At 33.3% G+C, this 18764-nt stretch overlaps 1 protein-coding gene across 1 annotated transcript in view; it reads right to left on the reverse strand.

The window, feature by feature from the left end:
* Positions 1-3798: 3798 nt before the first annotated feature.
* LOC149784591 (uncharacterized) overlaps positions 3799-18764 on the reverse strand; it is a 94441-nt gene continuing 79475 nt past the window's right edge. The window contains exons 8-10 of the mRNA XM_089932655.1: positions 16442-16954; positions 11085-11701; positions 3799-8007 (exon numbers count right to left, since the gene is read on the reverse strand). Of these exons, the coding sequence (XP_089788781.1) occupies positions 11120-11701; positions 16442-16954 (1095 nt within the window). The 3' untranslated portion in view covers positions 3799-8007; positions 11085-11119. The remainder of the gene's footprint in view (positions 8008-11084; positions 11702-16441; positions 16955-18764) is intronic.

Consider the following 18764-nt stretch of genomic DNA (forward strand, 5'->3'; position numbering starts at 1 on the left):
ATCTAAATACGAGGATAAAATACACGACATACTCTATAGAATTAATCTTACAGATTTTCAGAAGAATGACTACGAATAAAATGTTAAATATACAAGACATCATACACTTAAGACGTAAGTAGACCAGTCGAATGATGCAACTGTGCACTCGGTTTACAATACGTCTCTTTTAGCAACCGCGCTCAATGCACTCTAGCAATGCACCACTAGCTACGATGTCAAAGCCTTGACATGCTACGAAATGATCATATACCTTGCAGTGGAGCAAATAAAAGTATTGTCAAAGACAAATAGATGACCCGAGTTAAAATCTACGTCCTAAATAGACACGTTTTAAGGAAACTTGGCTAATGACAAAGTTCTTGAGCATATATAAGGCAAATGATATTGGTATGTTTACGCTAATAATACATACATACATACATACATACATACATACATACATCTATCCATACATACATACATACGGTCATTATATCGATCTCATAAACGCTTGGATTATATGGTACGCTGAAATCCGTACTGGAAATAAGAGTGTGTACATGTCTGTGACTTGGAATTTTAATGTAGGTTTAACAATTTTCCAGTCTATCACTATGATGTCTGCAGTTTGATAGTTTATAGGGCATCATGCTGCAGACATGCAACATTGTGTCCCACCCGGTCACATTATCCTGACACCAGACTGACCAGTTCTAACACTAACCCCTTTATGATGAGTGAGGCAGCTGTTAATACCATTTTTGTAAGTCTTTGGTATGACTCGGAAGGGGTTCAAATCTGCGACCTCTTGCATCCGAGGCGGACACTTTAGCCACTAGGCCACCGGAGCGATCCTGGAAATAAGAAAAGAAAAAATAATAGAAAGTGTTAATGTCTAACACAATAAAAAAATATACCATCAAATGTATGCAGAGAATAAAACACTTTTCTAACATATAGAGACCCCCCCCCCCCCGATTATCAGGCCATTACTCCATTCGAGTTTATAACATATTATATTAGTGAAAATGATTGCAATTACTCACAATAGTTTTCATAACACCTGATGAATAAGCATTAAAACAGACACCTATATTACATATAGAAAACTTTACTTATATGGAAGAAATCTCAGCACATTCCTGCAGATTATTGAGATGTCGTTGAAACCTCATTGGAAATCATTGCAATTAATCAAAACAGTTCTTCCCACACGGAATAAAGCTAATTTTTATATACACAGTCCTGGATATTAAAGAGATTGGATTTCCATTTCACGCATGTTGTTTCAATAAAGTCCAATTTTTTAATTTTCCTGTAGCTTATTTAAGGAATAAATTACACCATTAATAATGCTAATGATGTTTCTACCTTCCAAATGTATTTCTATTTCATCAAAATCTTTGAAAGATACGACATAAATATATTTGTAATTTGTTTTACATTTTTGTTACTATTTTTAAATATTACATTTAAGTACATATATACTGAACACGTGAAACTCATTTATAGTTTCGCATTAATGAAATGACCTTCATTTAAGGCAATTACAAACGGATAAAGCCTAATCACACACACACACACACACACACACACACACAATATTACACTAGTGAAGAGTTATTTTTACTTTTAATGGAAAATATTGGGTGAGAAAAATAATCGATGTTTGGGTTTAGACTGAGACAAGGAAATATCAGTCGCGGGGTTACATTTTATGTCTCCCCAGGAGGCTTGCCTCATGTGGAGACATAAAATATAACCCTGCGACTAAGATTTCCGTGTCTCGGCCAAAACCCCAACATAAATTATACATATCTCTTTTGCTGCAACATACTGCTTGTTGTATCATAAGATCTTTTTTGGCTGTCTTTTAGGTGGTTCAAAAGTTTTCCTTTCTTGCTGAACAATGATTGGAACATAATTCATAAGGTGTTTCAATTGCTGTGTCCTATCTTCCAATTCATCCTTGAGTTTATCTCTCTAATCAAATAAATATTTAAATAAATCATCTAACATTTCAAAACAATGCTTTTAGACGACATCATGACATTTTAACTCGTATCATTTTACATATTGATATTTTTAAAATTTCACTGGATGAATTTTCAGGATTTGTATCAGCAGTACAGTTTTACCAATGATTTTAGATTGCAAGTTTCATTTGCAAAACACCATATTAAGTAGGCAATGTTTGGCCATGATTTTCAATCATACTTCAAGATAATGTAAAGATGTTGACGTGGTCTTTGACCTCAGACAGTTCCAGCATGCGTTCCTGTTTTCTGCTTGCTTTATAAATTAAAAACGAGTTGTTTACTGATATTTAAGTTCAAGGCCTAGTATTATATTGTTCTTGTCAAGAAGGTATTTACAAGTTTGATCAGAAAATTACTCACATCCTGGTCATCTTACTATGTCTTTTTATATAAGGTTTTGAAGCAAATAAAAATCTGAATTCATGGTTTAAGTTGATCTATAAAATCATTTTTAGTTCTGTTGAGATATAGATTGAGATGAATCATTTATGACCTTCAAAGGTTTTTTTGATTAGATATAAACATTTTTTTTGGCAAAAAGTTAGAAACGTGATTGAGTTGGTTACTTCAGATGGGATACATGATAATAAGTTAGAAGAAGAGCTATATAAGATGATGTCATGAATTTAGAGACAAAAGTAATAGAAAACAAACTGATGAGCTGTGAAAAACCATTATGAAAAATGCATATGAAGATTTGAAATTGAAGTCACGTCAACATATATCAACGACTATATCACGCAGCAATTCATACATATTTCAAAGTGTTATGCAAGATGATGCTAAAGAATGTTTGGATTTCAAGACTTGATCACCATACAAAGAAACATGCAATGTAGATAAATCGCACAGGAGTACTTAGACAATGACTGGCCACCAACTGTATCTGGAATATAAGTAACGATGGTAGCAATACTTGAAACTCATTATGCCACACCTATCTGGAATGTGAACATGTGTGGGTGTACAATAGCGTTACTAGCCACACACAATATCCGAAATGAGAAAGTTTCTACGATAAACATGTCAGGTTGTAAATTACTCCCTATATCTTCATTAATTGTTTTGTCAGCTTGTCATATTCATGCAAAGCATGAAATCTGCTCAAATATCTTTCAAAGTTTTGTAAACGCCCTGCTTTTACTAGGCCACATTTGAAATTTTAATAAGTTAGTCATTATTTAAGGCGTTGATCTAGAACTCTCTATCTCTGTACTACTGGAGTCTGCAATATTAAATTCAATGCACACCATAGTGATACCCATAACATCAACTTCCCATAAGGCTCATAGTAATTAGACTCACACCCACCTCCGAAGAACCCCACCCAAATTTTCCAAATCTTAGCCCATCTCTTTCCTCTACCATATACAATATAAACATGCAGTACAGAGCGGGTGGTGTGCAGATAACTTCACACAGAGATTTGTTGTTGTTGTTGTTGTGGGGTTTAACGCCATTTTTCAGTACATGATAGGCTATACATGGCGGCCAGTATTAATGGTGGAGGAAGAATCTGGGAAACCCCCGGAAAGAACCACTGACCCACGAGAAGCTACTGGCAGGCTTTCTCACATACCCACATTGGCCGAATCTGAGACTCGAACCCACGCAGACAGAGGTGAGATGGCAGTGATCCGTAACGGACAGCGCTTTACACCACTCGGCCACTTGGGCACCCCACACAGAGATACAGCACAACCTGCTGAACATTCACAATAAACACGCCATAGTGCTCCCCTTCACCACTTTTAGATTATCAGGAAAAGAGACGAAATAGGATGAAAATTCCCAATTTAATATCTTCCATTTTCCTACACAAATCAGAAAATACAAAGGCAAGATATGAAAACATGAATTTGTGATGAGCCATCGAAGAAGTCTTTCATATTGTGAAAAAATAACCATGATAAATGTCTTTGATATGTGCTATACATATTTCATCAAATAGTTTCCATTCAGTCTCCATTACTATTGGACATTCTTTCATATTTAATCAAACTTAATATGATACTATATCACTGTAAAAATAATTTCCGAACATACTGTGTGGAAAATAAATTAAGCAATTATATTAATTAGTTCTAATCCCTCTCCACTGAAAAATTACATTCAAGTACCAGCAATTGTACAATACAATCATTTTTTGCATGGCTGAATTTATCATTACTTTGGGAAGCAACCAAGTCTAAGTCCCCTTGTAAATGTAATATTTGTAATATTTATAAAAGTGCCCACGTCCAAGTCCGCTTGTAAATGTAATATTTGTAATAATCATAATACTGCTCAAGTCCAAGTCCTCTTGTAAATGTAATACTTATAATATTAAAATATGCACCCAATCTAAATCTCCTTGTAAATGTAATATTTGTAATATGGACCCAAATCCAAGTTCTCTTGTAAATGTAATATTTGTAATATTTATAAAAGTGCCCAAGTCCAAGCCTGCTTGTAAATATAATATCTGTAATAATCATAATAGTGCTCTAGTCCAAGTCCTCTTGTAATTGTAATATTTATAACATTAATCATATGCACCCTATCTAAATCTCCTTGTAAATGTAATATTTGTAATATAGACCCAAATCCAAGTTCTCTTGTAAATATAATATTTGTAATATTTATAATGTTAATCATATGCACCCAAATCTAAGTCCCCTTTTAAATATAATATTTGTAATATTTATAATATGGACCCAAATCCAAGTTCTCTTGTAAATGTAATATTTATAATATTAATCATATGCACCCAAGTCTAAGTCACCTTGTAAATGTAATATTTGTAATATTTATAATATTAATCATATGCACCCAAATCTAAGTCCCTTGTAAATATAATATTTGTAATATTTATAATATGGACCCAAATCCAAGTTCTCTTGTAAACGTAATATTTAGAATATTAATCATATGCACCCAAGTCTAAGTCACCTTGTAAATGTAATATTTGTAGTATTTATAATTCTTGCCCAAGTCCAAGTCCTTTTGTAAATGTAATATTTATAATATTAATCATATGCACCCAAATCTATCTTCTTGTAAATGTAATATTTGTAGTATTTATAAGTGCCCATGTCCAAGTCTTCTTGTAAATGTAATATTTATAATATTAATCATATGCACCAAAATCTAAGTCTCCTTGTAAATGTAACATTTGTAATATTTATAATATGGACCCAAATCAAAATTCTCCTGCAAATGTAATTCTTGCAATATTTATAAACGCCCAAGTCCAAGTTATTTATGAAGCAAAAAATCCATATTTTCTTGTTTCATCTCATATTTTGAACATGTTTGCAGTTCCATTACACTTTCCTGTATAAAGGAAACAACAGATCACTCATACAAACCTCTTTGAGTTTTGAAACAGCAATGAATGTCTGAATTTTATTGTCACATGAAAGTACAAAAAAATTTTTTAAATCTTTAATAACACATCCAGTAAATGCTTGTTATTAGAAAGTTTAAATGGAATAGTCAGTTAGCATACAGATGAACATCATGCATGACACTCTGGAATTACTATTAATATTGTCTACTTCAATCATTCCCATTCATCACATATAGGTAGCAGCACATATTAACATTATTACACAGCTCACAGTCCAGTTGCTTTATTCATGATGTATTTACTACAAAACAGCAACAATACTGGTGCTAAATGGGCAACTGTCACATTCTGGAAATAAAGTGGTCCATGATTCATATCAGAAATTCCCATCATGCATCCTAAATATACTCCTCACAGCATATCATCAAATAAAGAATTGAACTTGGGACATTTTTGTAGCAGTAGTCTGTGGCACATATAAATCCTAGAGACAGCTGCTAATATATTACAGTGTACTGGGTTCAGAAAACATACATCAGACTCTCTCTCTCTCTGAATTGTTTGGACCTGATTTTTGCTAAGCTGAATTTGAGATTGTACCGGTGTCAGGCAAGCACATTTGTCCTGTTTCATGATTGTTGGTTCACATATTTGAATTTTGACAACATAATCTATCATTCTTGTACTTCACTTGTCTCCACTTCTGTCTCTATGTTTTATGAATTTTCAATGTTGTATCAACTGCGTACTACTACTTGAAAACAAATCTCGGGAGTAATTTGTGTATGGTTTGCTCTTAAGACACCCAATGCATTGATCATCTGAAATACTTCATATTCCATTTCATTTTCTCAGAACAGTATGCAAATATGAACTGACATGGAACTGATTGTGTTTAAATATTTTGGAAGCCAGAGTGTCTGAAATAATTATATTTGTATTGTTCATACACAAACACTGTCCAGTCAACTTTCTGGTAGGCTTCAATACTGTTTCATATGAACAAACAGTTCTGAGAGACACGTTGAATGATGTCATGTTCTTCACAATTAATTATGCCATAGTCTTCACATGTAATGATGTCATAGTCTTCACATTTAAAGTTGGCATCATCTTTACATTTAATGATGCCATAATCTTCATCTTTAATGATGACATTATTTTAAAATTTAATGATATCAGTCTTCAAAAGTAATGATGCCATAGTCTTCACATTTAATGATGGGTCTTCACATTTAATGTTGCCACAGTAATCACATTTAATGTTATAATCCTCATATTCAATTATGTCATAATTTTCATCTTCAGTGATGACATCATCTTGAAATTTAATGATGCCATAGTCCTGAGATTTAATGATACCATAGTCTTGACATTTTAATGATGACATAGTCTTGACATTTAATGATGCCATAGTCTTGACATTTTAATGATGCCATAGTCTTGACATATAACGATGCCAATGTTTTGAAATGTATTGAGACCATAGTCTTGACATGTTAAAGGTGCCATAGTCTTGACATTTAATGATGCCATTGTCTTGACATTTAATGATACCATAACCGTAACATTTTAATGATGCTATAGTCTGGCCATTTAATGGTGCCATAGTCTTGACATTTTAGTGATGCCATTGTCTTGACATTTTTTGATACCATAGTCGTGGCATTTTAATGATGCCAGTCTTGACATTAAATGATGCCAGTCTTGACTATAATGATACCAGTTTGACTATAATGATGCCGTATTCTTGACATATATTGATGCTACTGTATTGATATTTAATGATACCATAGTCGTGACATTTTAATGATGCCATAGTCTTGACGTGTAATGATGTCAGTCTTGATATTTTGATGATGCCATAGTCTTGACATTTAATGATGCCTTACTTAGTCTTCACATTTAATTATGCCATAGTCTTGATATTTAATGATGCCTTACTTAGTCTTGACATTTAATTATGCCATAGTCTTGATATTTAATGATGCCTTACTTAGTCTTGACATTTAATTATGCCATAGTCTTCAAATTTAATGATGTCATAGTCCTCAACTTTCTGGTAGACATCAATAATGTTTCATACCAAAAAACAGTTCTGAGAGACATATTTAATGAACAGTTCTGAGAGACACATTTAATGATGTCATAGTCTTCACATTTAATGATGAAATCATCTTTTAATGATGCCAGTATTCACAATTAATGATGCCATAGACTTCATGTTGAATGATGTCAGCCTTCACATTTAATGATATTATAATCCTCACATTCAATTATGCCATCGTTTTCATCTTTAATGATGACATCGTCTTCACATTTAATGATGCTATAGTCTTCACATTTAATCATGCTATTGTCTTCATATTTAATGATGTCATAATTCTCACTGTATTTATGTCAAATTCCTCGACTGTTCTTCCTTTGGTGATATCGAAATATCCATCAAATACTAATCTGTTATTTCTTTCACAAACAATTTCAATATTACTGGTGTCCATTTAATATTGGTTTGTCATTTTCTTTCACTGACAATTCCAATATTACTGGTGTTTCTGGAGTTTGCGTGTCGAGACTGAGACATCAGGTATGAGTAATGAAGAATAAGACATCATGAGACCTGGGATCCACCATCAAAGAAGTTCTGTGCATGATCTGTGAAAAAGAAATGTTATTTTTTGTAGAATTAAGATATATACACTTCTTATATGTAACTTCCAACTAGATTGTTTAATATTAAGTTATCTGCTAAAAAGACATATAAACAATGAATTTATTTATGATCTCATCTAAAAATTTGTATTATTTTAAACAAGATGTTCACATTCCATTGGCCACAGCTTTTATTAGCTAGAAAATAGAACCCATTAAACTGAGCTTAATCAAAAGACATTAGCATTGACCTTGATATAGGGTGTGGATGAGCAGAGGTGAATGTACACAAATATACTAAAGTCATTACTTGTGTTGAGGTTCAACCAAGGTGGATCTGGCAATAACTATCAATCATGTTTGTTTGACGACAAACATCCACCTAAAGGGGCTTGAAAGCAGGTTTACACCAGGTGGGCTTGATACATTTCCACTCAAGTGGGCTCAACAACAAACACACACCAAGGTGAGCATGAGAACAAGCATCTACCTAGGTCGGTTTAACAAATATCCACTATAGTGGGCTTGACAATAAACATTCATAAAGGTGTGCTTGATAATATACCTACCATAACATAATGTATCGTGCAAAAAATATGAATTTGTTAATTTACTGCTCCCTTCTGGTCGTTTTGCAACAAAATGTGATTATTGGTAGTATTAGAAAGAAAAAATAAAACCCCAGAGAGACAGAGATATATTTTTGGACCACCTCTATATATTTCCCTAGCATTTAATGTAAACAGTCATGCATATAGAGGATGTAAAACTATCATATGAGCAGTTTATACAGTAGATTATCATGGAAGCAATTACAAGGTAAGGTATTCACACACAAGAAGCCTCCATTTCACAGTTATGTAATAAGATGAGAATAGCGAGGATGAAGTGATATCGAATTATACTAATACTGCTGTGGGAAGGCCCATTAGGCTGACTTGCATAGTTAAAGTGGAAAAATCAAATCCATCTGAAGTTCAGTGTAAATCAAAGAGATGTGTTGAAGATCAAATGTTATTAGACAGTATTATCCTGAATGAGAATATTAAAGCCATCATCACTAAATAATAATCTCAAGTTCTATTTTAGTGGCAATGTTTCTTTTGAACTGATTTTGCTCCGCATATACGATGCAAAGCACGATTATTTAAATAGTCAAAATTATTTACAAGTTTGATTCATTTCTGAAGGTAAATGTGAAATGTAGATGTGATCCAATAAATGATGAGCCATCTGCAAAGCGAGCAAAACTCTATGGTGACATCATTTATTTTAGAGTGTACAACATCTGTTGACACAGCATATTGAATACCACCTTTCAGCAATGCAAATACAGAAAAAATGTTTAACTTGCAAAGAAATATTCAACAAGATAATCACAATCCCACTTAACTATTAAAATGGCAAAAATGGTCTTATTAAGACAATATTCTACAGTCCAATGGATTTTAAAGAGAGAAACTTGGCATATATTTATTTAAAATCTGAATGGTAGTGATTGTGCGAGTATTGCCATGTGTGTGAATATATATGGTGACGGTATTGGACCATACAAAATCTACCAACTATGTTTTGTTTGTAAGCTAATTGAATTCTTCAAAGAAAACAATTATGTTCCTTTTTATCAGATTTTAATTTCCAGTAATTTTCTATAAAAAAGTTGATATGAAAAGATAACTTATTCTCAACTGGACAACATGAAGTTTTGGGCCATGAATCGAGATCTCTCTTGGGAACTCGAAACACTTTTTGAGTCTTCAAACCCTCCAACACTGTCTGGCAGGTATGCAACAAACATCGACCAACAGACATCCATGAAGGTGGACTTGACAACTAGCATCAACCAAGGATGGTTTGACAAGGAGTTGCCACCAACTGAAGATTGGCTTGACAACAATATTCCATCAAGATGGGCATGTGAAAAATAGTACACAACCTTCAGTGTACAGACAAACTTGTTTGGAGACTATACTGCTACGAGACCACCCGTTTTAACAGACCAGAATATCCATGCACAGATTTATTGATTATATACTGATATGACCTGTTTATGAGAGACCACCTGTCTTGAGAGAACATTATTTTTAGGCAGAAGTGGTGGTCTTTCAAAACAGATTTTACTGTATCTTTAGCAAGCTCGTCTGGGATTTATCATATGTTACAGAATACAAATTTATATGATAATTGATACTTCAGATCTTGTATCTAAAGGTTGAATGGGAGTGAGAGAGGGGTTACATTTACAACAAAGCAGCTTAAACTATAATATAATGTATATCATTTAAGTACTCAAATCCAAAATCTCCCACCAAAGTAAATATATTAAAAATTCACATAAAGATGTCACAGTAACATTTAATAAAATGTTCACTTCCCAGATATCAAGGTAATGCAGACACTAAGAACATGAACATCAACTGAAAAACCTTAGTGGCCAACATTTTGGCTTTGCTTAAGGTCAATAGAAGAGATGTTGATCTACCGATACAAAAAAGAACTTTACATTAATCACTGTCTCCAAAGAGTGGTAACAAACTTAGCCAATCAGATGCAAAATGACCGTATTAGAATGCATGGATCGTTATCATTATTAAACCTGTATGAAAGTTGATGATATAAGCCCATATTTCAAAGTCTAATTCAAACAGATTCAAAAGACGGATTACACAGCGGAAACAATCAATTGTTGACAGTCGGACAATGCCCTACCTCCACAGCATAAGCTAAGTCGTCATTCAGGCCATTTGACCAAAAAAGTTGTCATGGCCTGAAAATCTAGTCAAGTTGTCTACATATGAATATAAACATGCTAGCAAAATTTCATTCATTAATGTTGACTGTTTTCTGCACAATGTTGCTAACAAGTTTCTCAGAATGGATGGATGTATGGACGCACATGACCAAACCAAGATTCTGATGCTGCAAGGACAAATTAAGGCTTAAACAACCTCCACAAGTCTTTGTCATGATAAATTTTATCATACTGTGTACATCTGGTATTTATTTATTTTGTATACAGCCATTCGTGTCATGATAAGTTCTATCATATTATATCCACATGGTATTCATTTCCATTGTACCTTCTGTTCATGCTTCATGATTTATTTGGTATTAGCTAACAGGCTTCATAGATTGATATCACTCGTCTCCTTTGCTTGTCTAACTCTAAGCTATATTCCTGTCCATTAATTACAGCTTCAATGTCAACAAGGACAGCTCTAATCTTATTCCAGTAATCCTCAAAATCTTGCTGGTTAATCTTTCCATCTTTGGAATGTCCACTGATAAGATTCCTATATGAACGGATTCGCTCCACACTAGCTCCTAGAGATCTGTCATTTGGTTGAGCTACTGGATCAATACCCCAGCCTAATGCTGGAGCAGGAACAGTGCTGACACTTCTGATCAGAATATACAATAAGGAAATGTCAAACTGGTCCACCGTTCCCACATACCGACACAGGGGATCTGGGAAAACCACATTAATTTGTTCCTGGTTAAGAGTTGGTCTGCCTCGTCTCCTACTGATCAAGTCGGGTTCATTGTCCAAGATTGCCTCATAAATGTTTCTGTAATTTTTAGGAACATTGGTGAGGAGGATGTCCCTCATGGCATTTCCACAGACAGTTGTAAGAGCAATGCAAAGGCGAGCATAGTTCATGTGATCTTGAGTTATGGAGGACTCAGAGTCCTGTCCCTAAAGAAAGAAGAATATTAAAATTACTATGACGTCCTTTTAGCATCGTAACATAACATAAAGGGCAAGGATAAAATTATAATTCAGATATCAATATACAAATGTAAACAAGTGCAAAAGGGGCTATATTCTTCAATTTTATTGACACTGGAGAACAAAAAATACAAGTGCATCTGAGTCAAAGAAATGTGTGCATAACAGGCTGAAATTCAATATTATTCAGCAGTGCTGAGTCAGTAGCATTTGGACTCTCAGTGCTAAAATCTAAAGAAAATGCTGTCTAGGCAAAATGAAAAATACCAGGCATTACTTTGACAGAAATGACATATTCCAGAAGATAATCTGCTCCATTAGTTTTATTTTTATTAATAGGTTCCAGCCAGTGGTACCAATACAGTGTCTTAGTAAATACACACCCACACAAACACACACGTAGCATAACTGTACCCAATTTAGCTGAAAGACTAGTACCTGAACACCTAATATAGTTTAAAAATCACGAAGAAGACTATTTGTACTGTTTTCAATCTTGGCTAGGCATTTAACAAGATATGTTTTAGCAAAAATCACATGTCAGTGCAACTATCCATTCCAAAAAAGTCATGACATTTCTGACTATGAAGTACCAATTAAAAGCTAAGTTAAAAAAAATTTAAAGAAGAAAAACATTGCAACAAAAACTTTTTATATTGTAGATGCCACTCTAAAATGATGACTTTGTGGAGTTTCCATTCAACATATTTTGCCAAATAAATGGAACATAATTCAATGTCATAAAATAAGTGTTATGTCAATATTTCCAGAAACAGTCAACAAAATTAAATCTGGTGTTCATGTTATTGACATTCAAGAGTAGATAACACCAACATATATTTAAAGGATTTAATGATTATGTCATATACAATCAACATGAGAGAGATAACACATATATCTAATTTATTTAATGATTATGTCATTTACATTCAGCAATAGCGGGAGAACACCGATTTATATTTAAATGGTTATAAGTAAAATATATTAAAAATCTTAAATCATGAAGCAAAATATTAAGGCTATTCAAAAGGTTGTATCAACATCATTCTCACACGGGAATAACTAGGTATTACAAAACAAATTATGTATGTTGTTTTGATCAATTCAAAGAGAAGTAGCTGTTAAGTGATTTTTCAAGTTCTAAAAGGTTAGATTGGTATCATTTTCATTCAGGAGAAGTTGTGATAATATGGTTGCCATTTGATGTTACATCAGCATACTATTTATTTTCGACCAACCATGCATCACAAGTATTGTAGTTAAACTCCATATCGTGATATATATTCAGCCTGTCTCCACATTGTTATATTAATTCATTCTATCTCCATATCATTCTATTTATTGGGTCTGTCTCCACATCATTTGATTTTTTCTGTCTGACTCCACATCATTCTATTTATTTTGGTCTATCTCCATATCGTAATATTTATTCAGTCTCTCTCCATATCATTATATTTATTCAGTCTGTCTCCATATCATTATATTTGTTCAGTGTCTCCATATCATGATATGTATTCAGTCTGTCTCCATATAATATTTATTCGGTCTGTCTCCATATCATTATATTTATTCAGTCTGTCTCCATATTATGATATTTATTCAGTCTCCATATCATTATATTTGTTCATTCTGTCTCCATATCAATATATTTATTCAGTATGTCTCAATATCATTATATTTATTCAGTCTGTCTCCTAATCATTCTATTTATTCAGTTTGTCACCGTATCATTCTATGTATTCAGTCTGTCTCCATATCATTATCTTTGTTCAGTCTGCCTTCATAGCATTGTATTCATTCAGTTTTTCTCCATATCATGATATTTATTCAGTCTATCTCCATATTTTTATGTTTATTCAGTCTGTCTTAATGTCATTATATTTATTCAGTCTGTTTCCATATCATTATATTTATTTAGTCTGACTTCATATCATTATATTTATTCAGTCTGTCTCCATCTCATTATATTTATTCAGTCTGACTTCATATCATTATATTTATTCAGACTGTCTCCATACCATGATATTTATTCAGTCTGTCTCCATATCATATTTACTGAGCCTGTCTGCATATCATGATATTTATTCAGTCTCCATATCGTGATAGTTATTCAGTCTCTATATCATTATATTTATTCAGTCTGTTTCCATATCATGATATGTATTCGGCCTCCATATCTTTATATATATTCAGTCTGTCTCCATATCATTATATTTGTTCAGTCTGTCTCCATATCATTCTATTTATTCGGTCTGTCTCCATATCATTCTATTTATTCAGTCTGTCTCCATATCATTATATGTATACAGTCTGGAGCTGTCATAACATGATTTCCAAGATATCATCTCTACCGACTGTTCAGCTTTTATAGCAAGATGTTCAAGATGTATGCATGCAATCCATAGTGACTGTACAACCAGTACCATTTTCATTTACTACCAGCTAGATTTTGGGATTAAATAGTTGCTAAAATATCACTGGAATCCACTAAACAGATGAGGAGGAAAAGAGGAAACAATTTGAACAAAGAGACAATAATTGTGCTTCATATTTTAAACTGAAGAAGTCAACAGCTGTAACAAAAAGAAAACAAAAAAAAACCATGAATCAGTTGCTAATTAATCATATTAATATATTAACTTATTATCAAATGCGTGGATAATCTTGTTATTCAAAGGCTAATAAAAATAATCAGAAATATGGCCCTATCAAAGTTGCGAGCAGTCACTGATAGATGCACCAATGACAGAATCACAGTCATAGCATAAGGTTTCTTGGTGTTATGACAGACAAGCAAGGCAGGTAAACAATCTACATATCACATAAAAATTAACGACACCATGTTTGATATAAAAAACAGGAATGCACAATTAACTGCAGACATTTACATATTATTTTATGTTTGAGAACAAATGAGGTCATAAATTAAGGTTGCTTATTTATTATATTCAAATAAAATAAATGAATAATATTTAGTAAAATGTATGCTTTCTAATTCATTAAGGCCAGGAGCTTATTTTCATTTTCACTTACGATGGCATCAGACGAGAACGTGTTTTTGTTATTTCCAATGGAATTCAAACATATCTGATTCAGAAGGAATTTTGTATTGATAGGTGCTTTGATGAAATGTAGTTTTGCTTTGGCAATTTCACACATGTATAAATGAACGAAAATTATATGCTTTTCTTCTTCTTATTGGATCCATGGATTTTGCCTGCTTGTTCTTTTTTACCCCAAACCCAAATCTCACAATTTGTGTGAAGGTTTATCCATCCATGTCAAATCTGGTCAGGTGTGCTTTAGATATAAGAAGAGGAAGTCCCCAAATCATAAAAAACCTTTGATCTTTGAACTGCCAATTGTTGTAATAAAGAAAATCTGGTCTCAAAGCTGCCTATTTACTTTTTTTTAAATGTCTATAGAATGTCTACAACACTCGAGTCAGTGTAATGGTGCATACTTTTCTTTCTAATAACACCCATTTGATTCTATCATAAACTGGAAGATGTCACAGCCCAAGGAAGAAGGGTGCTACGTCATGATTCTAAATTGTGTTATTCAGTCTTAAGAAGTTAATATAACCAGAAACGCTATATTGTGGACCTTTTACCTTTTTCGGATTAATGAAAAATCAATGTCACAAATCCTAGTAGGGCAAAATTATTAATGAACTTAGAGATAGAAAAATTAATGAAAGTATATGTACTTCAGTCTTTGAAGAAAAATTGTAGAGAAACACCGATCATTTTGTCATAAGCTAGCTATGGTTAAATGAAAAATGGTTTATTTCATTCAAAGTTTATTATTTAAATGGGAACATAGTGTAAATGTCACCTGTATCTTGAATGAATACAGTGTGTGAATGGATATATATACCAATAGTTTATTCAAATGTTCATTTTACTGTTAACAAAAATAAAAATAAAATTATATTTTTCATATCTGGTCCTATAAAATTATGTAATATATAACAGCTTTACTGCAAATCATGTTAAAATTGTGGTGATTGAATTGTCTCGAATTATTGCATGATACATTCCATGTTCAGCAAAACTATAGGAATTTATTTTAAATGAATATACATATAAAATATTAAAAAACAGGAATTTAGTTTAGGTCAATACAGTCATGAAGTGGAACATGATAAAGTCAATACAAAGTAAAGATAATATGGCCTAATTACATACATTTATTTTAAGTAAATACAGTCATTCAGTGGGCCATTTGATAAAGTCTAGATTTCAGGTGGCCTTGCTACTGGAAAATAGGTTAGGACTGGGTACGTTAAAGAGATCAAATTATCATTTTTAATGTTCAGATTATGGAACAGCAATAATGTATTTCATGACATTACATACTTCCCCTGACTATGGGATCGATATCCAGAAACAGTCATTACACCTGTTTCTGCCAACATCACATTATGGCAGATAAGACTACATGATGCATTAAATCTACTATTTCCTTCTCCTACACTGTTATCTGGTGTGGTCATATCATGTATGACACTGATACCTGAATACACAACCAGACAACAGCAATGTGAACTGCTTCTCCTACAGTGTTATCTGGTGTGGTAACCTCATATATGACTTGGACACCTGTTTACAAAACCAGACAACATCACAGTAGAACAGTACTTCAGGGAAGTCATTAATATTATTGTATTTCCCTTCCTTAAAGTAAAGTTGGACAACAACTCACCTCATCTGCAAACCACATCTCAAATGGTGGTGACAAACCAACCATGCCATCTTCTGAGACACTCTGAGTTGGTGCGGTCTGTATACGCAACTCGTATCGTAAGTTCTGGCCAAGGTAAGAGGTAATCTTGGAGAGGTTCAGATTTATGAACTTTCTAACTCTGGTACACAACTTTGCATCCAGGGTATTGACTTCATCAATCACCATCCTAGCTATTCTTGCAGATACAATATGGTTTCTACAGTGCAAGGTCAATCTGTGAAAAAGGTCTAGGTCAAAAATGCAACAGCCACAGAAAATAAGATTTTCTGATGTATCCTTCTTCTTGGCGACTGGCCAGCGAGCTACACAGGCAGCAATCAGCCTGTGGAATATGGGAGGGGGAAGAAACTTCCCTCTAAAGACAAAGCACAGTACTGATGTGCTCTCAGTCCCGGAATCTTTCTCAGCAGATAAAGCGTCTCTGGGAGATTCTTGACGAAGCATACAAGGAGTAAGAAAATAGTTCTCAACCTGTAAAAAGAAATATATATATATATATATATATATATATATATATATATATATATATATATATATACATCATCTCAATACTGTACTTGTCAATTTTCTGTGCATGCGTTATACCATATGTGCGTATATTGCCTGTAACGATGGCTTGCATTTTTATATCATGTATGACTTACACAAGAGGTTGTTATTGTTGTTGTTGTTGTTGTAGGGTTTAATGCCATTTTTCAGCACATGATAGGCTATACATAGCGGCCTGTATTAATGGTGGAGGAAGAACCCTTGAAAACCCCCGGAAAGAACCACCGACCCATGAGAAGCTACTGGCAAGCCTTCTCACATACCCACACTGGCTGAATTGGAGACTCGAACCCACGCAGACAGAGGTGAGATGGCAGTGATCCGTAAGGGAGAGTGCTTTAGACCACTCGGCCACTCGGAGCCCCTGTACAAGAGGTCTTTTTAATATCAGTATATGCTAATATTGTGAAACCCACCTGTAAGTAGATTTTACTTGACTTTACTGCCATAATTTAAAATTAATAACTGTTATCAAGCCATTAAGTATTCTATTATATATATATATATATATATATATATATATATATATATATATATATATATATATATATATATATAATTTTATTACTTGTTCATTTTCTGTGCATATATGTTATACATGTGTATATTGCTTACAACCATGGCTTGCATTTTTATTTCATGTATGACCTATACAAGGTTTTTTCTTAAATAATATCAGTATGTGCTAATGTGATAATGTTGGGAAACCCACCTATAAGTAAATTGTACTTAACTTTACATGCCATAATTTAACATTAATAACTGTTATTAAACAATAATTGATTCTTCATGATCAGCTGTTATTTAATTTGCTTTTTACTTTATTTTATTTTACCGATTACTTAGTTATGATGAAACAGGAATCAGATGAAAATTAGTATGGAAAGCACCTTTTATAGATTTATCATCTGATACTGCCAATGCGCCATCATATTATTTTATCATAAATTAAAAAATATATAAATATGGTGATGGGAAGCCACATATTTCAGGATATCAAGCAGAAAACAATACTCAACCTAAGAGTATCCAAATATCCAAATTAATGACATGGGTCAATACAATGTATTACATTATGAATAGCAATTATTAAGTAAGGACAGGCACTTGGCCCGGCCACCTAGACCCAGCTTGGTTTTGCAATATCCGGAAATATCCAGCATTGCTGGGTACCCATATATGGCAAAATTCTCTTAGCCATCCATTTCCAATATAGCAATGCATGAGCCACCTGGACCCAGATGGATTTTGCACTACCTGAAAAAAACCTACCAGCCATTTCCTTAAAATTACATGTAATTAATTTTCCATAATTGTGATGTTCTCAGAATTTTCTCTTCTAAACACAGCTCAAATCTTTAAAGGATGAAAGTAACATACAATGGAAAAAATATTAGATAATTTAGCCAACCAAAGTATTAATGATCTATCTTAGAGCTTAAGTTACATGTGTGATGAAAAAAACTCAAGAAACATGTGATTTGTATCTTTAATGTAGCTTTTTAAAAAATTTTCAGTCATATCGCTACGATGTCTCCAATGTGGCAGTTCATAGCGATGTCTGGCACTGGGGCATCCTGCCGCAGACATGTAGCATGATGTCCCACCCAGTCACATTATCCTGACACCGGGCCAACCAGTCCTAACACTAACCTCTTAATGCTGAGCGCCAAGCGAGGCAGTTGTTAGTGCCGTTTTTGTATGTCTTTGGTATGACTCGGCCGGGGATCTA

Source organism: Sinohyriopsis cumingii, chromosome 14 (assembly GCF_028554795.1).
Source record: "Sinohyriopsis cumingii isolate HCF-2022 chromosome 14, ASM2855479v2, whole genome shotgun sequence".
NCBI lineage: Eukaryota > Metazoa > Mollusca > Bivalvia > Unionida > Unionidae > Sinohyriopsis > Sinohyriopsis cumingii.